Here is a 26,257-nt window from a genome sequence, read left to right as displayed (position 1 = left end):
CCTTAGCCAACAACTGATCAGCCAAATGACATCCATCACCCTCTCTGGTTGGAATAAATAATTGAATCGTTTAATCATTACATGATTATTATTTTTTTTAAGAATCATTACATTATTGGATATTCGTCACGGTTGAATCTTCTCAAAGATTAATATTCCCATAGCGATTGGGAGAGTTGGTTATGAGTCATGACTCATGAGTGAGTTATATATATATATATATAACTTGAGCACAGAGAAGCCCACGGTTCCAAATGGTCCAAATGGATTTAGCTTTTGACCTTCGGAAACTTTGTATTAGTAGTTGGGCTCAACTATCCCCTGTTGTTAACTCAATAATTGCCGGTTATGGACTTATTATGTGCATAAGATAATTGTCAAGATATGTTATTGATATGTTTCATTATACTTAAAATATAAGGAGCAAAGTCATGGAAAGACAAAAGTAGATGTACTGATTCTCACGTTGGCCAAAGCAGAGGAGTGTGCTACGGTTTTCTTATTTTATCCTCGCTCGCTAGAGGCCCTCCTTAAGTCATCCCACTCTGAGGTCTCTTATTTTCTCTCGTCATTCTAAGTTTGCAATAGTGAGTTTCTTCTCCTTCATCCTCTTCATGGGCTCCACCACCTCTCACAGCCACTTATCGATATAGCGAGACACAGGGAAAGTCAGTAGGTCTGTTTGTCTCTTCATTTATCCTCTCTTTGAGCTGACCCTTAGCTTGCATAGTGGAGGGATGAGTGACTTACGAGGGCTTTTAAAAAAAAATCTAGGTTTTCTATGATAGTTTTCCCTTGCAATTTTTAACAGTGCTTTAACTTTGCCATCATCTCTCCCAGTGCATTTTATTATTTCTATTTATTCGAAGGAAATAAGAATTTATTAATGTTATTAAAATTAAAATCCAACAGCACTAGTACAACATGACCCATTTTAACCAATTTAGAACTATCTCATGAGCTATATATATGTTTTTATTTTGTTGTTACTTTTTCTACTGAGATTTGCTGAATGTAAAAGTGTCATGTAAATGTTCTGTGCCCATTAAGTTAAGATGCCATATTATATTTTTAATTATAATGTGTAATTTCTCAACAGACTTCACCTAGAAAAAGGAAAAGAGAAAGAAAGAAAAAAAAACAAGTAGATGTCTGGTATTTACTCTTCCATCAACTCATACATCATCACTACTTTTCTTTCCCATTATTCCATACCTTTTCATCATTGTACTATATTGTATATACATTTTAATGCCAAGTCAATTTATCTTCCTCCCATCTTTCATTCTAATAGATTTCAGACAAAAGATAAAACGAAATGCCACCTGTCAGCATATCATCTTTCCTTCTCTTATTATTATTACTACTATTATTATTATTTCTTTGGGTCCTAAAAATTGGAACGCATGCAATTGCTGCCCAAATGCAACGCATTCGAAGCTCTTATTCTTATTCTAATTTAATTTTTAGATTTGCTCGTATTAAATCATTTCCCATTTTTAATCATCTTCTTGTTTTAGATCTCTATTTTTATTTTTATTTTTATATTAAACGCGTATTATAAGCTCTCACCGATCAATCACAATGGTTGGCTGCCAGCTATTATCCTCCAAATATTTATTAAATTCCACCGGACACTGAAGCTTCCTCTCCCCCAATAACTCCACTAAGATCTACTTATGTTCCCCTTCATGGTCAACACCACTCGATCCACTACAATCCATGTCCTAGTAATTCTCCAACCCAGCAGCATGGCATGTCCTAATTGGTAGTCACACCCAAGACGTAGGAAATTCCTGTATTCTGGATTACAGAGGAGGCAACATGCAACCCTTCCCTGAGCCTTCTTCCCCTAAGAACAGCCTCCCTCATATTTTAAATAAGAAAATAAAAATAAATAAACATATAACTATATAAGCCAACATAAGTTAACAAAAAATATGCCAACCGTGAGACCTGTGTCTTTTTTCTTCTTTATTAATTCCAACCTATTTGACCATTAAGAACACAGTTTGCAACCATACATGAACCCAAGTTTCTAGGCTTTTATATAAAGCTTCCATTGTTCCTCCTCCTCTCCAAACATTCCTCCTCAACTCCTCCTCCTCCTCCTCACCAGTGTAACTCTATTAGCCTTTTCTTCTCATATACGTATATATACATTGGTATATGTATATGGCTCGCCTCTTGCTACTAGTAGTACTTGGTTTCTATGAGCTTGCAACACTGGCAATGGCTAGACCACTTGGTGGTGTTGCAGAGCCACCATCTGCTAGTGCGGTGGGATCTGCGGCAATCGCCGGCGCGCCGCAGGGAATGGGGAAGGATCGCTCGTCGGATAAGTCGATAGCCGGAGCGGAAGTGATACTCGGCGGCTTCGCGACGGCGGTTCTGGCTATAATCTTCTGCTACATTCGGGTTACCAGGAGGAATCAAGAGGACAAGGCATAGATTAGTTGTAATCTCTCTCTCTCTCTCTCTCTCTCTCTCTCTCTCTCTCTCTCTCTCTCTCTCTCTCTCTCTGTGGGTGTGTGGGTGTGTGTGTGTGTGTGTGTGTGGTGATGTAAAATGGAGTGGAAAAAGGAATAGATTTAGTGAGAGTAGTGAACTGATAGATCTTTCTTCCCTGGTTGAAAGAAATGGTATATTTTTCTTTAGAGCAGATTAGAGTTCAACCATGGTTTAGCTCCATTTTAACCTAGCATTTTATACTTTAAAATTTAATCACTTAACAATCTTGTACTTTATAAAATAATTATAACTATTAGATTTCCTTTTTGTCCAAACATAACGGTGGTTTATTAGCATTAATATTTTTTTTTATCATAAATAAATTACAAAATGATCAAACTATTCTTACCATCTTCAAACTATGGGTATAATATAAAGTTTTAGTAAGCCAAACATAAACGTAGAGTGAGAAAGAACTAATGGGTTCAAGACATGGCGTTTAGATGAAATGAGAGCAGATGTAGGTTTGGAAAACGTTTGCAGAGAAGGTTGGAAACTGGAAAGCGAGGTGGAAGAAGGCAATTAAGAAGCAAGTATGCATTTAATAAAGAGCAGTTTCATTAAGATCCAGAGCAGCAGCAGACAGCTGTCTCTAGTCAAAATGCCAGTACTAGGAACAAACAATACCAACTTAATTAGGGGAGGTGGATTCCGCAGCTTGTTGGATTGTCGGAAATATTAAAATAAAATCTACTGCTAATATCACACAGCTAAGTTTACAGAGATTTAATAACTCAGAGTGTTACATCCATTATTCTATTTTGTTTCTTATTTGCAACTATAATCATTCTCTTTGCATAACGTACAAAAGAGAAAGAGACTAGTTCTTACTGTGTACAGTCATTGACCCTTCTATAAATCTTGAATAAGTACAAGTTACTTAAGCAGAGCTGCAATTAGTACTTTTATAGAGACAAAGCAATTAAACCGATAGAAATAGAAATTAACGACGTCGTTTAATTAATTCCTTTCTTCTCTCAACAAGTTTCAAACCGAGTGTTGGTGTTGCTCACCTTGTCTTCTTTGTTCTATAAAACTTGTTTGCGTTTTAATCCCTCTCTTTGTATAAAATTTTCATGAAGGCCAGTTCCTATACCAGCCAGCCCAAGCCGAGACCAACCCGCTAATTCCCAACGTGACTGCGTGGTTGCAGAAAGGATTCGGCTCGATGTCAGCCAGAGCAATCACCAAATCCGCCACGTTGGCCGCCACCGCCATCAACCTCATCACACGATCCAATCTAATCCTCTTCACCTCCTCCTCGCTCTTCCCATTCCTCTTGACCTCCCTCTCCTCCGCCAGCCCCTTCTTGATCATTATAAAGTCCATAATGATAAAGAAGACGTATCCGAAGGCCTCCCCGAACGCCGAGACGAAGCTCATTTTCCTAGCCAAGGTGGGATCCAGCACGCCCACCCTGGAGAGCCAGAGGAAGTGGTCGAAGAAGAAGTAGACCATCTCGCCGGCATTGGCGAAGACGGCGAGGGAGCGGAGGAGATGGGTGGATCCGGCAGGGAGGTGGCGGAGGGCGTTGAAGCCGGTGAGGAAGCGCCCGGTGCGGAAGGCCTTGCGGCTGAGGCCGGCGGCGACCTCCCAGTTCTTGGCGCGCTTGGCGAAGTCGGGGAGGGTGGAGTCGGCGTGCCAGTGGGCGAGCTTGGAGACGTATTGGAAGGTCTTGACGAGCTTGTCGATGCCGTCGCGCTTCGCGAGGAAGACGACGAGCTTGTCGACGGCGTCGCTGCTCATGGTTGGGGATCGAGTGGCAGGGGATGGATATGGCAGAAGTGTTTTGAGGGAGTATTGGGTATGTTGAGAGCCACTAGAGTTGGGTTTGGATAATGGGCGGGAGTTTCTTGGCTACCATGCTTTCTTAATCCGTTGGAATATTTTACGAGTGATTTTTTCTCTCTTTTTTTTTTCTTTACCAGTAATTTCCGAGCAATTTAGACAAAGATCTCTTTGTTTCCCCATTAATTTTTAAATTTTTTTAACCAATAAACACCGCACTAAGCTTCTAACTCATTATGATTTGACTCGAGTTTAATTTACCTCTACACTTTTAACTAAAATACTTGGCTATTCTATTATATTCATCAAGCTACACATGTTTAATTATCCGTCTAATTTCATAATAGTGCGATACTTTGATTATTTAGCAACTCAGTGAACTATAATTTAACCTTCAATCTTATTTAGTATTTATTTAATAAGAGAAGTAGAGTTATTTAGGTTATTTTACTGTCTCAGCCATTAACATTAAAAATTCAGGATGAACGTAATTGTGGTCCAAATTAGACTCTAAAAAAATGTACGATTAGTTACAGTTTTAACTTCCTAAACTACCGTCTATTTTTAACTATATCTAATAATATATCTTACCTTCTAACTGTCAAATAATTAAAATAAAAATGAAATGAATTTTTAGAGAGCCTGTAATTAACCGCATGATATTTTTATATAATTAAGAGAATTAATATGTAGGACAATAAATAAAGAGATTTATATGAAAATATGCTAACAGTTTACGAATAATTTGAAAAAAGAAAACAGTTAGTATAAATAGATTCCTTTGTACTTGTGAATCCATTTGCCTTTCTTTGCCGGAAGAATCCGCGTGATGCCGATGCAGATCGGACCTACCGGCGGCGAGACGGATCGAATCAGGTGATTCCACGGTCGCCCCCTTCCTCTTGTAAGCCCTCTTCTTAGTAATAACACCTTCCGCCTCGTCGCGAAAATTAATCGTATGTTTGCCGGAGGATTACCCTATTTCTCCTCTCAATTCGAATGGTCGCTTACTTAATCCGATCAATCCAGGCATAAATCGAGTTCTTTTCTAGACTTGGGAAATTCCATAGAGGGATTAAGATTTGATGTGATCGAAAGATAGAATCAACATATTCCAATATATGAAAACCCCTTAATTTTTGTAAGCATCTTATATATGTTAATCTTAATGGAGACGCATTTATATATATATATTTTTATTGACTAGGCTCGAATGTTTTATGATTTACTCAAATTATATCCCTTTTTTTTTTTTTGGATGGATTCGAGTTGGGTTGAATTTGTATACTCGATTATTCTGATAGCCCCCCATCCCCGGATAAGCCTATAGCCTTATCAATCTACTCCACTGATGTTTAATATCTAAGATTTGAGTAATAGGATGTTATAGAGATCGGACTAAAATAAGTATGAAGTTTTTTCGTTGTATGAAATTTTCTGTTCTTCTCTTAAAGAGAATTGTATTTCTGAAACCAAATCTCATGGCTTTCGGCTGTTCTAAAGGGGAAGGATGCTAATAATTGTATGACAACGTTTTCTGTCGAATGTGAAAGAAGCAGATCAGATATTGAAAACAATAATCTTTCCTATGCTAGAAATTCTAGCCTGAAGTTTCCATTATATCAAGTATTAGATTTGATTGCTCAAATACTGCTATAAAGGAATTAAAAGAGTAAGGAAGCTTCACATAAAATAAATCCTGCTAAAAAGGAGTAGACAGAACAAGGAATCTAATTTGGAAATCCAAGGTTAGTATTTTAAGTGGCAGACTATTGTAAACTAGCAAAATAAACATTCTGATTATGCAGACTATGTGCTTGATTTCTGCAATTGTATGCCTTAGGAAGTAGTCTTAATCTCTCAGATTCTTTTTTTTTTTTCGTAAACCATAAAATTGTTCAGTTCTGGGTAGAGATTTGATTCTTAATTGAGGAGCTACAACTGTTTCTCACTTTCTGCACCATAGCCGTATTTCAGATCTCTACGATCAATTTTAGTTGGTTTCAGACTCATGCCTTAGCCTTTTTGTTTTCTTTTCACACTACTGGCTTGATGCGATCATATTAGATATATGTTCATCAACGTAATCATAATTCCTAGAAATAAAATTGGAGAATTGAGAATTTTCTTACCCAAGGCTTAGGTACATTAACTACATTTTTGCTTTGAATTTAGTAATTCTGAATGGTACACGATGAATAGGAGAAGGATATTGTAGAGAGAGATTCACTCGTTCTACTTTTTTATGATATTATAATTCAACATGGTAAAAATCTTGCAGTTATGCCTCAAAGTAAGACCTGAAATAGTGCAGTACTAAGAACTATCTGACTTGTTTCACAAAGCCTTATATTGAAATCCATGTTAGTGGGATGCCAATCCTGCCATTTTCTTGCACTGATGTATTTGTGTTCCTTAATGTGTACAATGATAAACCAAAAATTACATGATTATGTCTTACCTGGCATCTTGTACATTACTTCTCATTTTCTGTATAAACTTTGAAAGTGGATGCTAATGGTTGGTATGTTCTTAAAAACAAGAGATTGCTTCAGTTGTCCTTGACAATGCTTCCCAAGACCCTAATTATTTTTCTCTTGGCAGTGTATGAGGAACGTCAATTTTGGAGACTTTTTACTGAGGGATTTCTGAAACAATGGCCTCTTTAACTTGCTTACAACTGAATATAAACAAAGAATTGCTGAAAGGTCAGCTTCATGAGTCGAGATTTTCCAGAGTGCGCATGCTAGGTAGTAGGAAGCCTTCCATCTGCATGAGTAGGTTCAAAAATCTGCCTTTGCTTTGCACAAAGAACCTTGCTTGGGAATCCTCTCTTCCATATGCTTCCACAGAGGATGGTGATATTATTAAGGGCAGCAATACTGTTGAACCCATTGATGCAGAAGAACCACCAGAAGTTCCATTTCTGCAGAGTGAAAACGATGTCATAGAGTTGAAAAATCAGCCATCGATGTTACTGCAACCTCTTAAATGGCCGATGTGGCTTTTGGGTCCTTCTGTTCTACTAGTCACAGGCGCGATCCCGACCTTATGGTTGCCTTTGTCATCTGTCTTCCTTGGCCCCAATATAGCTGGCCTTCTCTCCCTGGTGGGGCTCGACTGTATCTTTAACATGGGTGCAATGCTGTTCCTCCTCATGGCCGATGCTTGTGGGCGTCCAAAGGAAAGTTCCTCTGTCCGCGTAAGCCATATTCCTAGCGCTTACAAGCTATGGAACCTGGGTGCGAGTCTGTTGGGTTTTCTCATTCCCTTGGTGCTACTCTTTGCGTCTTACAAAGGCACTCTCCAGCCACATCTTCCATCCATTTCATCAGCAGTGCTTCTTGGGCCCTATCTTCTACTTCTATCTATACAGGTGCTGATTGAGATGCTGACATGGCATTGGAAATCACCGGTGTGGTTGGTGGCCCCTGTAGTTTACGAGGCTTATAGGGTGTTGCAGCTAATGAGAGGGCTTACATTGGCTACCGAGGTTGGTTCGCCTGCATGGATGGTGGAAGGTCTTCGTGGACTGGTCTCATGGTGGGTGCTAGTTCTTGCAATTCAGCTCATGCGGATTGCTTGGTTTGCTGGGTTCACCTCTCTAGATAAACAATAAGCCCAAGAGTTTCAGTGAAGATGCATGATGACATGTAAATTATTTAAGAACATTTGATACATTCATGAAACACATGTATACTTGTATTTCCCTATAATTCCCATACAAATAAAACATCAACTGCTGACTGAATGCTACAACACCAGGCCATGTCAGCATCTTCTCATCACAAGTAGCCTTGGACATGTAACATGTTTGGATGTTAATAAAATTTATGCCTGTTTACTTATATCTTTATTTGTAAATAATTTTTTTTTCTTATTTATAAATACAATCAAAATATTATTCTCTTTCTGGAAACGTTAAATCAATCAATGTGAATCACTTTTAAGTGATACACGTTTCTCGCGAAAAGGAGTACTCTCTCCCACCTTTGTGGTGCCTAATGAGTCCATGACTCCATGGTCTTGATTAATACCTTTCACAAAATAGTCTTCCTTCTCAAGTTCCAAGCACTCCACTGCGACGACTTCTGAACTGCAGTTTGGACCACAACGCGGCACTTCCTTTTGTGATAACCACCAGGCCGTTGCCCCTGTTTCATTGACACAACGCAGCACATGAGAGCTATATCCGTTCACATTACACAAACAGTCCCCTAGATACACCCATTTTGGTTGGCGAAAGAAGAAAAATGGCGGGGAAGATGGCCTCTCTCTACCTCTTCGTCCTAATTCTCATCCTTTACCCTTTCATAACCATATCTGAAAGCACACCAAATGAAACAGAGAAGCAAACGCTTCTACGAATCAAAAGTGATTGGGATAACCCAAATGCACTGGCCTCCTGGAGCAACTTAACCTTTTACTGTTATTGGATTGGAATCCAGTGCTCCTCTAATGGCGCAGTTATCTCGATCTCCTTATCCGACCAAGGCTTACTAGGACTCTTCTCCGCATCCATTTGCGATCTCAAGAGCCTTTCCTTCCTCGATCTCGGCGATAACAACCTTGGCGGCACCTTCCCCACCTCCCTTTATAATTGCTCGAACCTCCGATACCTCAACCTCTCCAGCAACCTCTTCACCGGCGATCTCCCGGCCGATATCGATCGCCTCTCTTCCCGTCTGACCGACTTCGATCTCGCCTCAAACAACCTCACCAACAGCATCCCAGCCGCCATTGGCCGGCTGACGTCTCTCCGATCTCTAAACCTCTACAATAACCTCTTCTACGGCACCTTCCCTGCCGAGATCGCTAACCTCTCCGATCTCCAAACCCTCGCCCTCGCATATAATCCCTTCGTGCCGGCGGGGATCCCCGCGGCGTTCGGCAATTTGAGTAAGCTGAGCTTCCTATGGATGACCAGCGCTAATCTGGAGGGCGAGATCCCGAATTCTCTGGCGGGGCTGCCGGCGATGGTGCAACTGGATTTATCCTTTAATTCCTTGACCGGAAGCATCCCCGCGGGAATCTGGAATCTCAAGAATTTGAAATTCTTGTATCTTTACAACAACAAGTTTTCCGGAAATATCCATCTAAATGGCACGATCGGAGCAGAGTTCTTGGAAATCGACGTCTCGAGCAACCAGCTCAACGGATCGATCCCGGAAAGCTTCGGCGATCTCCGGAACCTATCGCTTCTTTTCATGTACTACAACTGGCTCTCCGACGAGATCCCAGCGAGCATAGGCCTTCTTCCGTCGCTTAGCGATATCCGGCTATTTTACAATAGCTTGACCGGTGTCATGCCGCCGGAATTAGGGAAGTATTCCCCACTACGGAACGTTGAAGTGAGTAACAACATGATCTCAGGCGACCTGCCGGTGGATTTGTGCGCCGGAGGAGTGTTTACTTCTATAGTTGTGTCGAATAACAACATGAGTGGAAAGATTCCGGAATCGCTCGGGAATTGTGTTGCCTTGGAAAACATCCGGATCGAGATGAACTGGTTCTCCGGCGATGTTCCGGTTGGGATCTGGTCAGCGACGAATCTGACGACGGTGGTCATGCATGGTAATGCGCTATCCGGCACACTACCGGACAAATTACCGTGGAATCTCACGTTGCTGGACATCGGGAACAACCGGTTTACGGGCAGCATCCCCTCGTGGGCCCCGAGGCTTCAGGTGTTGAACGCGAGGGACAACCTCTTCTCCGGCGATATCCCGGCACCGATCTCGACTTTGACGTCACTCAAAAAGCTCGATCTGAGCCGGAATAGCCTCTCCGGCGAGATCCCGTCTGGGATCGGATTGCTTGCGACGCTCATGATACTCGATCTATCGGCAAACAGGCTTTCCGGTGAGATCCCGGGCGAGATCGGAAACCTCAATTTCAACTACCTCAACCTGTCCTCCAACGACCTCTCCGGCGAGATTCCGGCCTCGCTCGACATCCCGACGTACGATACTAGCTTCCTCTCCAACCCACGCCTCTGCTCCGCGGATGCAATCCTAGCAGTCCGCTCCTGCGGCCGCGGATTCGACGGCCTCTCCCGTGGATCGCGGATCCTATTCTTCGTTCTCGGTGCGATGACCATCCCCATCGCCATGGCCTTCGCCCTCTTCGTGGTAAAGTATTGCCGCAAACGATCCGAAAGCTCAGATTCCGCCATGTGGGAGGTCACCGCCTTCCAGATTCTAAACTTCACGGAGAACGCGATACTCGGCGGTCTCGCGGACGAGAACCTGATCGGGAGCGGTGGGGCCGGTGAGGTGTACCGCATCAACCTAGGAAGTCGTGTAGGAGAGATTGTGGCTGTTAAAAAGATCTATAATGCGAGGAAATTAGACTCGAATTTGGAAAAGCAGTTCCAATCCGAGGTCAAGATCTTGGGCTCGATCAGGCACGCGAATATTGTCAAGCTACTGTGCTGCATCTCGAGCGTTGATTCCAAGCTGCTCGTGTACGAATACATGGGGAATGGGAGCTTGGACAGATGGATACATAAGACAAGTGGAGGTCAATCCGAGCCGTTAGATTGGCCTACGAGGGTCAAGATCGCCGTCGGTGCGGCGAGGGGGTTGTGCTACATGCACCACGAGTGCTCCCCGGCTATCGTGCACCGTGACGTGAAGTCGGGCAATATCTTATTGGATTCGGAGTTTAGAGCTCGGAGTTTAGAGCTCGGAGTTTGGAGTCATGCCCGATCCGAATACCACCCGACCCGAGCAATGATCAGGTCTATAATTCTAGTGGGGCTGATCACGAACAACTTATAAGTTCCTCAAGCGTTGTTTGCTTAAACCAACTTGTATTTCGAAAAGGATTTAAATATCCCAATAAACCTTCTGTCGGTCTTATCCTTTCCTTCGACGCTAGGGTTTGCTCTCAAGCTTTCCTTCGTCGTCGTCTTCTTCTCTGTTGAATTTAGGGTTTACTCCCTCCATGGATGCACAGAGAGCTCTGCTTGATGAACTCATGGGTTCAGGTAATACCTTGCGAACCACCTCCTAGACCCCGTTTCTTTTATCTATTTCCGTATGTTTACTTTCTATGGTACTCCTAGCCCGAAATCTCACGGAGGAGGAGAAGAAAGGGTACAAGGAGATTAAATGGGACGATAAGGAGGTCTGCGGTGCCTTCATGGTGCGATTCTGCCCTCACGATCTGTTCGTCAATACAAAGAGCGATCTCGGTACGTCTTTCGAGCTTTGCACTATGTAATATCGCATTTGGTTTCGGATTTCTCATTATTACTCTCTTTTATCAGGACCTTGCCCCAAAATTCATGATCTTAAGCTCAAGGAAAGGTAACAACTGATTCCTCTTCTTTTATCAGGACCTTACCCATCTGCGATCTGTTTTATTTAGTCTTTTTTATAGTTTCAATAATGTTGTCTGAGACTTTGTTGTTGTTATATGGTTGTTCATAACCTAGTCATCACAAAACTGAACTTAGCTGATGATCAAGTATATTTTTCTTTCATATTGATTACTCTATGATTGGAAGAGCGCTTTTGAAGCTAGCTGGTTTATATTTCATGTAGGAGCAAACTTTAATATGAGTTACTGGCGCTCTATGCTAAATATGACATTTGGAGTTCTCTGGCTGTTGCATTGTTTTTCTTTTGAGGTAACTGGCTTACACTCTATCATCAGGTCCTCGTGTGAAACAGTTGATGATATATGTTCCTTCTATGCTTAATGTATGCCATCAAATGTAGTTAGGGTTAAGTAGTTTTCTCTTCTGGGAATAGTCCAGCTTTTGAGCTTGGCAATTTCTGAGAGTTCAAAAAGTTTTCTGCAGATCAATATTTGGTAGGTCCAGTAGATAATGTTGTGTATTGTGGATTAGACTGCAACATCTATATAGTCATGCTATATCTGGATAGTTATTATCTAGAAAACATAGAAATGCTTGTGCTGATGTTGAGTGAAATGATAGGGTTAGCCTGTGCTATGAACCAGTAGCACTTCTGGTGCTGTAGCATGGTCTTGACATAATTATTCTTTTAGCTATAGCTTTTGGCTATATATATATATATATATTTTTTTTTTTTTTTTGAACATACATTTTCCACTCTATCAATGAAAAATATTGATATAACAGTATACCTAAGAAAAAATAAATGTTTAGAAAGGAAAACTGATTTTTCACGATGTAGGATATTGCTGGTTGGAACTGATTGTTGTGGAAAAGAAGAGAAAAGTGTTTTGTATGGAAAAGCAAAGTCTTACCACCCAGTGCTTTCTCAGAATGAGAAAATGAGTCAACTTTGTTGATATTTGGGGAAGAGTGGCCTGATATTTGAAGAGCTTAGGAAGGTTCTCTTAAGGTCTTACTAAAGATTTCGTGGAAATGAGATTTGGTATTTTCCCTGACAATGTAAAAGTTTCCAAACTTCAGTTCTCTTGTGAAGTGTGTAGGATTCAGTTTCCTGTGAAGTGTGTATGTAAATATTCTTTTTCCAGTAGTCTATTGCAGCTTTAGAACACTTATATTTTCAATGTTTGCCGTTCTTCTATATTATGCCATGTGGAAATTGCATGAGGCTTATAAAGCATGTTGCCATGGGCTGCATCAATATTCCAATAATCAGGTTAGGTACATAATCATGGTAACACTATAAAGTTAAAGAAAGGAAGGTAAATGAAAGATAATATTTATTATCAATAATTTTTCAACGGTAACTTTATATGCACCTCTTAAATACAAACTAGGTACTTCTTAACTTTGTTGTTTGGTTGTTAAACATGGATAAAATTGTAATGATTATCTCAAATAGATCTATGAAATGTGTTTGGTTATTGAACTAAATAAGTATGGTTAATAAGGTTATTTTAAGATGAAAATACTAAAATGCTCTCTTAAAGATAGTGTGAAGCTGAATAAGAGAACTAAGATGAATATACAACTTGCTATGCAAATAGAATTGTTTTTTGTTTTTTACTAGTCATTTTTAATAGATGACAAATATTTGAGACCAAAACTAGTGTTGCGATCATAAAATCGAGTCTTTTGAAGGGCATAGAGAGCATTATGTGGACAATGAGGGGAGTGCTACATTGTTGTAGTGTCATCATTCACCAATCATATGATGTGCAAATTGCAAATAATGCATCAGCTGTTTCTGGATTACTATATTTATGGTCCTTGAAGGAATAAATTTAAAGGAGTCTTGAAGCAAGATTTAGAATATACAACATTAATGGAGGGTTAACAACAAATTCGAAAAAGATAGGAGAAGTCTTGGCACAATAATTCTAAGATAGAAGAGATAAAAAAACTGTGAAATTGTATAGTTGAACCCAGATTTGACCAAGAAAATGGAGTTGCATTCATCTGCATACTCTATGCTTGCGGCTTATTAGCTACCCTATGTTTGAAGCAAAATACTTGAGATTATATACAGCTCCTTTCTATACATTATTGTTACAACATAACTCTATTCACTTGTCCTGTTCGCACTTCTTATGGGAGGTAAATTTGGTGATTTACAGTTTTGAAAAGTCCCCAAGACATGATGCTTATGTTCCAAGATTTGAAGCAGAGCTTGCACAATTTTGTGAGAAACTGGTAAGATTATTACAGCTAGTGGAGCATATCTTACTTGCAAAGTTGAATCCTTGATAAAGACATCTTCTGTATCTATTGCAGGTGATGGACTTGGACAGAAAAGTTAGACGTGGTCGTGACCGTCTGGCCCAAGAGGTAGAAATAACACCTCCTACAATTCCAGGTGAGAAGTCTGAGCAGCTAGCTGTGCTAGAAGAAAAGATCAAGAAGTTGTTGGAACAAGTTGAGACACTTGGTGAAGCTGGAAAAGTTGATGAAGCAGAGGCACTTATGAGGAAGGTGCTGCATTTAGTGTCCGATGTTATCCTTTCTACTTATGTCTTTACATTACTCAACAGCCTAATTGATGGACCTTCTATTTCAGGTTGATACGCTAAATGCTGAGAAAACAGCCTTAACTCAACAATCAAGTGATAAGGTTATGATGCTTCCACAGGAAAAGAAGATGGCACTTTGTGAGATATGTGGTTCATTTTTGGTAGCTAACGATGCTGCTGAGAGGACGCAATCTCATGTAACTGGGAAACAGCATATCGGTTATGGGATGGTGAGGGATTTTCTAATTGAATTCAAGGTATGGTATCAAACATAAGAATTTTTTTTTCGAACACTAGAGATCTGTTGGAATAGATTAGTTGGCTTATTTCTGATTTGCTCTTCAGGCTGCAAAGGAAAAAGCAAAGGAAGAAGAGAGGCTAGCAAAAGAGAAAGAGGCAGAGGAACGGCGGAAACAGAGGGAGAAGGAAAATGAGAATAGAGGCAGAGGGAATGATACAGTGGGAAGAGAAAGGTCTGGAGACCGAGATAGGGACCGCAATCGATACCGTGAACGTAGCTCTGAAAGAGAAAGATCTCGTGAATGGAGTGGAAGAGGAAGCAAGGATGGTGGGAGAGGGTCTGATTTCAGGCATGATCATTATAGGAATGGGAGGGAGTCAGATAGGGGGAGATTTAGAGATAGGAATGGAGATATGCCACGAGATAGGACTAGAGGGAGGAGCAGGTCCCGTTCTCCTGTCAGACATTCTTATAGAAGGTCATCAAGAAGCCCAGTTCGACAGTAATAGCTGATATTATAGATAGTTTTTCAAGTTCTGGGACTGAAGAGGTAGACCATTATGTCTCTTTTCTTAAATATGCACCTGATGTGCTTAAATTGAAGAGCTTCATTGTTAAAACTCTCTTCTATTCTAACAGCTCTCTTGAAATCCTACGGTCTTCCTAGTAGAGGAAAAACATTTGAGGTAGGTATTACTTATCTTCTGTACCTTGATAAGTTTGAGTTGTTTCTTGTTGCTATGATTCTTTTATATGGATGTTTGGAACTTCATTGTCAGAGTTTAGACATGTGCACTAGCATTTCATCATCATTATTAGGTTGGCAGTTCAAATATGGTAACATGAATGATGGGACTACCAACAAAGCTGATTGTTAATCAGCTTATAAGAGGTAACGCGTGATCTCAAGTTTTTAATTTAGTTGTTGTAGGCCTCTAAGTAAGTTAACATACCTCCAGTTTCTGGTACATATCATTTTGTTTTGGTTTGCTTTTTTTACTTGAGGATGGTTATTAAATAGTTCTCCAGGAGAGTCATCTTTTTTTTTTTAAGGAAATTATTTTAGTTTCTTGTTTTTAGCACCTGTTATCTGTCAAATAGAAAAACAGTACATTTCAACTATCATCAACTCTGTAAATAATGCCTTTTTATTTTTGGACTTCTTTCATGGATGCTAAAACAATGATAGTGTGGTTTATCTTGCTGATTTATTCCAAAACATCACGGGAGATAGTGAGATGATATATCGAAGGGGAAGATTTGGTAGTTTGTTCTAAGAATGAAAATTATACAGGCCTACTAGTAATTTTCGGCCATGCCCTTTCGCCAGCACTTGGACAGGTTGATCATTTGTTGTCCAGCAGAATTTGGTCAGGAGCTGATTCAAGATCCGATTGAAAGTTCCAGAGGAGGTCAGTTATGATCTCTTTCCTGCCTCTGCTATACAACAGAGAAGCACTATAGATTTGATGGATCCAGGGGGACAGAATAACTTTTATCTCCTAATTTGCAAATTGTGCATTGGCATTATTAAGCATGTTGCTAGTGAACTATGAGCAGGAAGAGTTTCCACGAGCTGCAAGTCCAGTGCTGGCTGAGATGCACAGTGGAGCTATTGAATCCAGTCTACGGTATTATATTAGCTGATCTATGTTTCTCAGCTGCGACTCTATTGTGGATTCATAATCAATCTCTTTTCTTTGGTCAGTTTGAAATATAATTATGAGTCAGACAGAATGAACTCTTTCTGGTAGGTTTTGTGAATTTTAACTGATTGAACTTTCTGTTGGAAGGAGTGATTAGTGTTCTATAAATTCAAATTTTGATTGAAATGTAACGTAAGACCACTACCTTCCCTGCGGTGTCATCGTACAGAATTCCTTGGGCGTATTTCTCTCATCATGGCCGTCAGACCTAACATAGAATGATAGAAGCTCCGTTATATGTATTCCACTGAGCGTGCTATCGTTAGATTTGGTACTTGCGTGCATAGTAGATTGCCTGAGTCTGTCTTACTAAATCTTCACGTGCATTCTGGCCTTATTAAGTGGAATAATATACGTGCATGTTTTTGGGTCATGACTGTATAAAACTTCGAAGTAGTACGTTAAAAAATCTTGATTTGAATTTGAACTGTTTGGGTATATCCTCTAACTTACTGTTGACGTCCTTTTTAAGCTTAAATATGAGAGGAAGCTGGAGAACGGTGGTTGTGGATTAAACACTTTGCAACTGAGTCGTGCAAAGAGATTTACCATCACATTAACTCAGATTAAATGGGTGAAGTTTCCAGCATATGTACTTGGAGAGCGACCCCACACTCAAAACTGATCTTTCGTTCTATGCCAAATTGATTAGCTCTTTCCAGTTGCATAGGAAGGAGCTATTAATACCAAGAAATTAGTGAGGCCGATATAATTGCATAATACTATATCCTCCTTGGTAATATGCCACCTTATTACAACATTAAACTAGAAGAACACCTCAACAACCAACAAAAATGAGAATTATTGGATTTGTGAATGGGATCTGAATGGCTGCTCCACAGAAGATCCAATAAAATCATTTAAATGTTCTTTCTTAAACATCAAGTTGCAGATTAAACTACCCAGCGGATAATTTTTTATTATTTGTTTTTGTTGCATGGTCATATTAGGTGTGACAGCCAGCCTAGATGTTAGCAATCTGAATTCGAATCAAACAATTTCCATGACACTTCTTCACCTTGTGGAAAGCAATAATTAATCATCTATTGATGTTGTTAATATAACCAATTATTTTTTTAATAGGTGGTAAGAAATTGATGCAAGTTAGGAGAGACATTCAATTTTCCTAACTACTCAAGCAGGTAAAGCTAATAAGAAGAAGAATAATAAAGAGATAATAATAGCAATAACATAATAGTAAAGCATACACTAAGACCCTTGAATTATTATTCATTTCTACATTCGCCTTATTATTATCTTTTTGTACATATTGATCTCCCAAATTATGATAAATCTTCTTAGTGGTTTTTTAGTTTATTCGTTAAAAATATAAATGTCTCTTGTAGGATCAATTTTAACCGGTTTATCATTATTTTTAAAAAAAATAGCTTGAGGATGATCATTTGATATTTTTTTTAACACTATTAAAGGTGAGATATTTTTTTTTTTATAATTTAAGGAGGTCAAATTGTGTTTATATGATAAGTATATGTAGAAATGGGCAATGGTTTAGGAGATCTCAGAGTAATTATCCTAAATATTTTAGGTATCCTAAATAGTTCAAGGTTTAGGTGTCCCAAAATTTTACTCATTATCATTAGGGACGAATTATTTTTCATAGTCTAGGGAGTTCATATAATTTTTATCCGACACCTTATTATTATTTTACATAACTACCATTAACCTCAGTTTGTAATTTGTATAATCTACTGATTAAATAACTAAAATATTCTTGGAAAACTTTATTTGAAAAATGATTAAATTTATTTAACTCATAATATCATATGAAGATAATTGGACAAAAAAGAGAGTAGTCTTTGCTACAAGTACAAAATCCTCAAAAGACAAAGTTTTATTAAAAATAATAGTGAAAATATAGGGTCTGATTTGAAAAAGTTCCCTATAAAGTACGATGCCAATGGCTAACATAGTAATCCGACTCAAATATGCACAATGTTGGAAACTGTAGAATTAAAAGGAAGAGTAAATAAAAGGGAAAGAAAATAAAGACTCCTCACCTTTCCCGTTTCCACAATCCCCACCTTTCCTCGTCCTCCTGGTTTCCCCACTTTCCCCCTCTCCTCGGTACTGGAAAAACCACTTCCGGACTCGAGGGAAAGTAAACTTGCGCTTCTCCCCTCCTCCTCTTCGATTCTTCTCTCTCTCTCTCTCTCTCTCTCGCTGAGATCGAATTCGAGGATGAGCACCAAAGAAATTCTTGCGATCGAGCCGGTTGAGCTCAAGTTTCCTTGTAAGATATTTTGAGATTTCTCTTCTCATCCCAATCCGAATTCCATCACAAGATTCGAGTAGTTATATCTTCTGCTGTGGATTTTGATTGGTTTTTGTTCTCGTATTTTTCTGTCTTTCTTTTGATATTTCTCCGATTGCGTCGGCCTGCGTTGGTTTGGATTTGAATTCGAGAAGTCGAATTAAAGAAACAGATCTCGTGCTCTCTTCAGCTATTAAACAAGACTGATGAGTACGTGGCCTTTAAGGTAAACAAAATTTTATTTTGGTTTCATCTCTCGCGTTTCTTTACATCAGTATTGAAACCCTAGAAAACAGGTGAAACTTTATTATTATTCTTTTCAAATTTAGGTCAAGACTACGAGCCCGAAGAAGTACTGTGTTAGGCCCAATGCAGGGATCGTGTTGCCCAGATCTACCTGCGGTGTTATTGGTATGTTCTACCTCGATTTTTGCCCAAAATTTCATTTTTTTTTTCTTTTTGTTCATTTTCGTTCAATGAAGATCTTGAATATGATTCAGTTACAATGCAAGCGCAACGGGAAGCTCCTCCTGACATGCAGTGCAAGGACAAATTTCTTGTTCAGAGTGTTATCGTGAAAGAAGGTGCTATGGTGCAGGATATTACCCCCGAAATGGTACTTGACTATTCATTTCCGTAGTTTCATCAATTATAGGTTCTCTTATGCCGTTATGTTTTTATATGTGGAGTTTGGTCTTGTTTAGTTTACGAAAGAGTCAGGCAATGTGGTGGATGAGGTGAAGTTGAGAGTTGTGTATGCGCCGCCGCCACAACCACCATCGCCAGTGCCTGAAGGATCAGAGGAGGGTACGTCTCCTAGGGCATCTGTGTCAGATAATGGGAATTTGAGTTCTGCAGATTTAACTGCTGTAAGTATTCAAGCAGCTTGGTATTTTGAATGTTTTTTGGACTAGTTCTTGGGAATGTAGATTGATTGCTGTTATGATATGATTCCAGGCAACAATAGCATACGAGGAACCTGAAGAAAAATCTTCTGAGGTGAGCTCCATTTGAACTCGCTTCTCAAGCAATGGGTGTTTATGGTACTTTACTTCTGTAGTGTGTTGTAGATGTATCAGTATCTCAGCATTTGCAAATATACAAATGCCCTTTCTGTCCTAATGTGAGATCTCCAAGGCACTTCTGATGCTGAGATTTGTTTTGTGGCTTGTCACCTATTAGTATCTATCTGCTGAATCCTTGAAAAAGGTTGAAATATCTGCTGTCAGCTAGAAACTATAGCATTTAGCACTGGGACTTGATAGAGTATTTTTATTGTTTTTTCTGTGATTAAAAGTTGTTACTTAAATGATAAATGGTCAGTTGTCTACATTCCATTTCATGCATTTTACCTTCTTTTATACCTTGGTTCCACACATCTTCTCTCCCTTATTGTTGCTGAACTGGTTTTATTGTTTTGTTAACCTGATTGTCGACCACTTTATGGAGATTTTTTTTTGCCATGTTATATATATATATATCTTTATTTAAATTAATCTGCAGATTTTATCAACAGTCTCAATCTAATATTTGCTTCTGGGTACTGCTAGATAACTTTGGACTAGCTTGAATATTTTTGAGTTTTGACATCTTGAGTGCTTCTGGTTTCCATTATAGTTCGGCAACTCTTACATATGTGATAGTCACCATTTCGCACATATCAGCTGATATGATAGATCCATCATTAATCATTCTTTACTGTTGTCTGCTGCCTTTTTATTGGTCTGAAAATATTAGCAAACTGTTTTGTCAGACTATATTACAGTTTTAGGGATTTCCTGCTTTATATCATATATTGTTTGCAAAACCATCTGTTCTCCATCTTCACTCATGCTTTACTAGTGTGCTGGCTTGTTATGTTGGTCTAAAAATTTTTACAACCTATTTTAGCAGACTAGATTACAATTTTGGGGACTTCCTGTTTTATATATTTATCATTTGCTGAGTCAATGCTTCCATAAAGATATTTATGATGAATGTTTGCCAGTCAATTAAATGATTACTAAAATTTGAATGGCTGAAGTACTGCTATCCAAATATTCCTCCTGATCTGATTATCTTATATCACACTTTTCGACAGGACTGACTTTTCTGAAATCTTGTTGTTGCACCCGAACCCACATCTCAGTTACTCTCTCTCTCTCTCTCTCTCTCTCATGAGAACTCTGCTTCCTAACTCTTGCAACCAAATTATTTTCTTGGCCTTCTCTTGGTGTGGATAACTTGTATCTCATAAAGTCACGAGTTGGTTTGCAGGATTTCTTGTGATGCTGGTCTTGCAAGTTCAATTCCAGCAAGATCCACACAAATCTTGCTAACAGGTTTTTCGGTTAAACTGTAGCATATGAACTGGTAGGAGTATCCGTTGCTGACTCTTGTCAGTTGAATATCTCATTTTGAACCCTCTTCCTGTTCATCGATAAGCTTTAAGGACACTGCATGAGCATGTATTCCTTATATATTTGTGGCCTACTATGTGCATGATTTCACTTCCAGTTGCTATACTCTTATGATTGGCTGCCCTTCTTTATGTTGGGTCATAGAGAAGCAATTGGTTCAGAGACATTGTTTCTGCCTCATTGAGTTTAGTTTTAAAGTTGGTATTGTCACACTCAGGTCAAAAGATAGCTTATTTACTTTTTCCTGTCATGGGAAAATGATAGAACTAGAGATGAGGCATCTTGGAGATTCTGTATTTAAGATAAAGGTAATAACAGTCTCTGTTGATGCATAATGCCTGATTGTACACATCAATTATCAACAGTGACCAAGTTATCAAATGTGCATTCTTAGTTAACCAGTTGATTTTTCACCTCTAGGAGTCAAATGTACAGGAGCAATTATGCTAACATATCCTCTTGGTAAAGTTGTGGGAACTGTAGAACAGTAAGATGACAAAATTTTAATTGGAAGACTCAACTATAATACTGGAACGAAGAGAAAAGCAAGTTTTGGATTCATTCTGAAATGCAGAAGCTATTTTCCTTGATTTTGGTTTATTCATACTTATATGCATAATTTCTAATATTTCACATGATAAGCATGGAAGCCGATGAAGTAAGCAATAATAGAATGGAGACCTTCAAAATCTCTTTCAGGATAATAGAAGGAAAATGAAGCACGCAAAAGAGAAAATTTGACTAAGATGTTATTACATATTACTTGAAAACTATGCATCATCAAAGTTTGATTAAGATGTCACATAAGATGTAAAATTATCCAAGTGATGCTCCTCTTCTGCCTTGAAGTATAGCTGCAGTTAAATCAATGGGCTCTTCCTTACTATGTGTTTTAGCTTATGCGACCATGCTAAGTCGATAAAACATGACTCTTTGCGTTCTTGTCTTGCTTTGTATAAAAATCTGGTATTTCCACCATGTCTTATACTGACTGAATGATAAAGTATCACCATTTTGATATACAACCTCATGTTCCGTAGGTTTGCTTGTAACTTCTCTTTTCTTGTTTGTAAGCTTCTTGGATCCTCAGAGCCTATAGGTTGATCGGATAGACAAGTTGCCAGCTATCTCCTGTAACCCCACCTGAAACAGACTAGCCAACCATCAGTAGGCAATTAGGCACAAAGCCCACTGCATGCAACCCAACAGGAAAGAGGGTACTAAGGCCAAAATTGCAGAATCAGTTCTGCATATATGCTAATACTGCATTAAATATCCTGTGTATAACTAACTTTTTTCTCATGATTTTCATTATTCTAGATAATATAATAGAATTGTATTTTGGAACAATCTGATATTTTATCCTTTTATCTATTTGGTTCTCCCTGATGTTGTAAATCCATCATTTACTTGACCTTTTATTTGTTTACAGGGAACTGCCTTAATTTCTAGATTGACCGAGGAAAAGAGTACTGCTATTCAGCAGAACAAGAAGCTTCGACAAGAATTGGTTAGTATCAGATTTTATATATCATTTATAATATGTCCATTGTCTGTACTCCTTAATCGGTAACTCCGTTTGGAGTTATTGAATTTGAATGATACTGTTTGTATTTGGCATTGGCCACTTATGTACCATCCTACCACAGGCACACATGCACACCATGGTCACTGCCTCTTAGGTTATTTACCTTTTATTTTTCCAAAGAAATAAAGCAGGCGTTATCATAAGAATAATGTTCTCCGCTCATACAGGTTAATAGTATTTCATAGCTTAAACAAGTCTTGCTTATGCTAGATTAGGCATTATGTCGAGTGGCAATGTGGCCAACTTCAGTAAGGCCCCGTGAAAAAGAGAACTGCTACTCCCAAACTGGTGTATATACTGCCTGATTGAGGAGTTTGGCTCTTTTATTGGCATGCTTTTGGTTGAGATTTTCCTATGTGTTTTCTGACTAGTTTTTTTATCTTGACATACAGGATCTTCTAAGGCGGGAAGTCAACAAGCAGCGTGGTGGTTTCTCGTTCATATTTGTCGTGATCGTCGTGCTGCTTGGCATCATTCTAGGCTATCTGGTGAAGACATAACCATGTTGATTGCACGCCTTAACCATTCCTCTGGACAAATCAAAATAATTTGTCATACTTGTTAGTTGCCTCAGCCATTTGTATACCTTAGAGCGTGCTCACTTAGGGTTTGATGTGTTCTTTGTGTTAATTCATCGGGAAATGAGTTTATTTATCATCTGCTGTGGTCAGTTGAGAGTCATTTCGCTAACCTTAGCCTTATATATTCTGTTATGTATGCGTGAAGGTCAGAGGACCCAACTTTTTCAATAAACCACCTCTGCTTGTAGTAGTGACTAGCTCTTTTGTTTTATCAAGTAATGGAATCAACTTTAGATGATTGTAGTTAATAATGTAATGAGCAACTGACTTAAAGCGTTGTAGTACTTTATTGCATCAATCTTTATTTGAAGGCTTTCCTAGTAATCGTAAGACATACATCTTTCATATAATAACTGATCTTTCATGCAGGAGATACATGCAGTCGAAAGGTCATCTATTCCGATGGTGCCGAACCAACAAAACCCTACCTCAGTAGAAGACATCATATCGTACAGAATAAAGTTTTTTCCTGGATGAGTAATTTAAGCTAACAGTGAATCTGAAGCCCCACATAAAGGTAGTATCATAGTACAGTTAAACAAAGAACAGAAAGAATTCATCAGTAAAATACCAGAATAAATACTATGCCTGCAATGGTTGGACTACAAATTGATGATTGGAGAAAGTAAAATGGATATAGATAGGAAGATTACACTGACATTTTGTCACTCGAACTGACTACATCCCTTCCAGGTAAAAGTAAAAGATGTTTCAATGACTGGACATAAGCATACCATTACAAAAAGAATTACAGGGCAAAGTATAATTAAGAATTGTTGCCAATTAGGAATATAATGGACTCATTATCCTTGTAGAGATTCTCCAGGTTCTTGTGCAATTTTTCCAGTCTTCCTCCTCTCTTTCATTGATACAACAATTTTGCATTGCAAGACTTGTTATCTCTGTCCTACACAGCTCAATCTGCAAGATAACATGTCTCCATAAGTAGGGGAATTTTTTTATTAAAGAACAATATGCACTTCTTGAAACCATCTGTCAAGTCAGAAATCAACTTGGGTTGAGAGCTGAGGAATTATACATGCCCTGAAATCAACATTTGTTTGCTTTGTGTACCAGCACTATCCCTTCCAAGTTAGATTAAGTCTAATCTTCCATTTACAGCGTTCTGTTGATAGAAGTGAATAATACAATATATCTAAGGATTATTCCTCATTTGAGATCTGGTAACAAACCTGATACATAGAGAGGAGAGACCAACTTGTTCTCCTCAAGTATGTGTTCCATGACAAGCTCTACTTTTCTACCTGACCAACTTCTTCTCATTTGAGATCTCCACTTCGTACTATACTATAACAAGTAGCATAAGACAAAGGCAGTGAATTTAATGGGGGCCAACTATCTGTGTTTCCTAATGCCCAGTTGCCACAAATCAAACTCTTGTTTCCAAGTTCTATGACATTGGTTCATAATTGAGGATCAATCCTACTCATGGAGGATCTATTAGCAACAAGATGTATTTTTTTGGATCACTTTTTTGATTCATCAGTGAGGAACGCAAAGGTCCAGCAGTTCTAAAAGGAGATATTTCAGGTATCATGAACAATCTGCCTGCCTAGAAAAAAAGAACCTAGTATAATTGGAACAGTAGAGTTGTATTTAAGCCTCCATCGTTGATGATCAATTTAGTGTTAATGCACCCCATGGCAAGAAAAAAATATCAGGATTACAGCAGAAAAATGTGTTCACAAATTTAGGTCATTCTCATCATCATGCAAAACTGCCATACGCGAAGTTGTTGCTCCTTGGTTTGTAATCAGAGACAAAACAGACAAAATCATAACAGAAGAGGCAAGGAGAAGATAATAAACTATAACATAAACAACTTCGGATTATTTCACTAAATAGTGATTGTTGCATCACAAATCAGTAATTATAAAAACTAGTCATGCAAACAGTGACTATCACATTACAAAGGTCCTCAAGCATCATAGAACCTGTTGGCAAGAAGAGTCTCCATGATCACTTACATTACAAGATTCATTCAAAATCAGAAATCATATATGAATTGTCTAAGATAGTTGTTTGTGTGGTCATGTATGCCAAATTATAAATTGATCATTTAAAGTTCTTATACCAAAATATTTATAATGCAGTAAATGTTAGCAACACAAAGTTTCACATTAAAGTTTGAAGTTAATTGAGCAATACAACTTATATCAAAGAAAATGACAAGAAAAGTAAGGCATTCTATGAGTGTAGCTTCTTCTAATACACCACTCACTCTGTTTAAAAGCTTTACGTGTTTACAATGACATTACATATTCAAAAAAATTAAAGCACAATTAGTCAATAACTATGGAAAGGAACACATTACCCGAGACTGAGGGTGAGCTTTAAGGTCGAGCTATCACGAACAAATCAGCTTACCACCTGAAGTAAGATCATTTTTGCACCACTCAGTAATAGAAAACCAAGGCCCTAACGCTGAAAAGAAAAAAGAAAAAGAAAAAATTGAGCCATATCTTACCTAGCAAACCCCCTATTGTCTGATCTCTTCTTCTTCTCCACGGATGCAAGAAGCTTCCTTTCCCTCTCCTTCTCCTTCTCTTCCCTCCTCCTCCGCTCCTCCCTCAATTCCTCCATCGTCTTTTTCTCCCCACTCTTCTTTCCTGCAACCTCTCCGCCCTTCGAAGACCCACGCCCATCTCTATCCCGCTTCTCGTCCAAATCTGCAGGCCTCGTCAGATACCACGGCGCCTTCACCCCCTTCCCCACCAACCCATACCCTAGCTTATACTTCTCATCCTCCGGCGCCACCGCCTTAGGCTTCTCCTCCTCCCTCTTCCTCTTTTTTGCGTTCTTGCCGTCAGCCGCCTCTTCTTTACGCGGCTTCTCGCCGCCGTCCTCGCCGACGAGAGAGGCGAAGTCGGCGAGGCCGTCGAAGAGGTTGATGTGACGCGAATCGGTGGAGGCGGCGGCGGAGGCGGAGGCGGAGGAAGAAGACTGGAGCTGGGTGCCTCGAGATTTACGGAGGAGATCGAGGCGGACCTCGGCGTCCCGGCGGCGGGACTGCTCGCGCTTGAGCTGCTCCTCGCGGGCGGCCTCCTCCTCGTCGCGGCGGACCTTCTCGCGGTTGTCGAAGTTGTAGACGTTCCATCGCTTCTGGGGAAGGATGTTAAGGCCGCCATGGCCTCCCATCTCGGCTTGATCTGAAGAAAGAAGGCGATGGAAGTTTGGGAATTTGCGATTCTATACTCTATAGGGTTCCGATTGGATTGGTTTTGGCCCTTTTGGAAACGCGAGAAGTCTTCTT

The 26,257-nt window shown here is 39.2% G+C and overlaps 5 protein-coding genes across 7 annotated transcripts; 3 read left to right on the top strand and 2 right to left on the bottom strand.

Moving 5' to 3' along the window:
• Positions 1 to 2,476: 2,476 nt before the first annotated feature.
• Positions 2,477 to 4,359, bottom strand: LOC140763027 (peroxisomal membrane protein 11-4). Its single transcript, XM_073101057.1, has one exon. The coding sequence runs from the start codon at positions 4,255 to 4,257 to the stop codon at positions 3,586 to 3,588; it is 672 nt and encodes a 223-aa protein (XP_072957158.1). The 5' UTR covers positions 4,258 to 4,359; the 3' UTR covers positions 2,477 to 3,585.
• Positions 4,360 to 5,044: 685 nt separating this feature from the next.
• On the top strand, positions 5,045 to 8,038 carry LOC140763572 (uncharacterized). Of its 2 annotated transcripts, none has more exons than XM_073101824.1 (2): positions 5,045 to 5,175; positions 6,904 to 8,038. In XM_073101824.1, the coding sequence occupies exon 2, from the start codon at positions 6,956 to 6,958 to the stop codon at positions 7,916 to 7,918; it is 963 nt and encodes a 320-aa protein (XP_072957925.1). In that variant the 5' UTR covers positions 5,045 to 5,175; positions 6,904 to 6,955; the 3' UTR covers positions 7,919 to 8,038. The 2 variants fall into 2 exon arrangements, with proteins under 2 accessions (XP_072957925.1, XP_072957924.1); XM_073101823.1 differs by having other exon boundaries at positions 5,061 to 5,203.
• Positions 8,039 to 11,077: 3,039 nt separating this feature from the next.
• On the top strand, positions 11,078 to 16,274 carry LOC140763571 (uncharacterized). 2 transcript variants are annotated; one of them, XR_012104845.1, is made up of 9 exons: positions 11,078 to 11,290; positions 11,369 to 11,497; positions 11,573 to 11,612; positions 13,804 to 13,879; positions 13,961 to 14,158; positions 14,244 to 14,453; positions 14,542 to 14,987; positions 15,077 to 15,123; positions 15,732 to 16,274. XR_012104845.1 is itself a non-coding variant. In XM_073101822.1 (8 exons), exons 1-7 carry the CDS (start codon positions 11,248 to 11,250, stop codon positions 14,941 to 14,943), a joined length of 1,098 nt encoding a protein of 365 aa, XP_072957923.1. In that variant the 5' UTR covers positions 11,079 to 11,247; the 3' UTR covers positions 14,944 to 14,987; positions 15,077 to 16,274. The 2 variants fall into 2 exon arrangements, 1 of the variants encoding a protein (XP_072957923.1); XM_073101822.1 differs by having other exon boundaries at positions 11,079 to 11,290; positions 15,077 to 16,274.
• Positions 16,275 to 18,143: 1,869 nt separating this feature from the next.
• On the top strand, positions 18,144 to 23,267 carry LOC140763575 (vesicle-associated protein 1-2-like). Its single transcript, XM_073101826.1, has 8 exons — positions 18,144 to 18,394; positions 18,571 to 18,641; positions 18,745 to 18,826; positions 18,916 to 19,031; positions 19,120 to 19,284; positions 19,373 to 19,414; positions 22,247 to 22,324; positions 22,795 to 23,267. Exons 1-8 carry the CDS (start codon positions 18,343 to 18,345, stop codon positions 22,900 to 22,902), a joined length of 714 nt encoding a protein of 237 aa, XP_072957927.1. The 5' UTR covers positions 18,144 to 18,342; the 3' UTR covers positions 22,903 to 23,267.
• A 334-nt stretch (positions 23,268 to 23,601) lies between these two features.
• LOC140763576 (uncharacterized) lies at positions 23,602 to 26,142 on the bottom strand. The gene is made up of 3 exons (XM_073101828.1): positions 25,472 to 26,142; positions 25,319 to 25,374; positions 23,602 to 23,904 (listed from the first exon to the last, which is right to left on the bottom strand). Exons 1-2 carry the CDS (start codon positions 26,140 to 26,142, stop codon positions 25,368 to 25,370), a joined length of 678 nt encoding a protein of 225 aa, XP_072957929.1. The 3' UTR covers positions 23,602 to 23,904; positions 25,319 to 25,367.
• Positions 26,143 to 26,257: the final 115 nt, after the last annotated feature.

This window comes from Typha angustifolia, chromosome 7 (assembly GCF_048772165.1).
Source record: "Typha angustifolia cultivar Huaian chromosome 7, ASM4877216v1, whole genome shotgun sequence".
NCBI classification, from domain to species: Eukaryota; Viridiplantae; Streptophyta; class Magnoliopsida; order Poales; family Typhaceae; genus Typha; species Typha angustifolia.
Note: the sequence above shows the minus strand (reverse complement) of the source record. Positions and strands in the feature narration are given on the sequence as shown.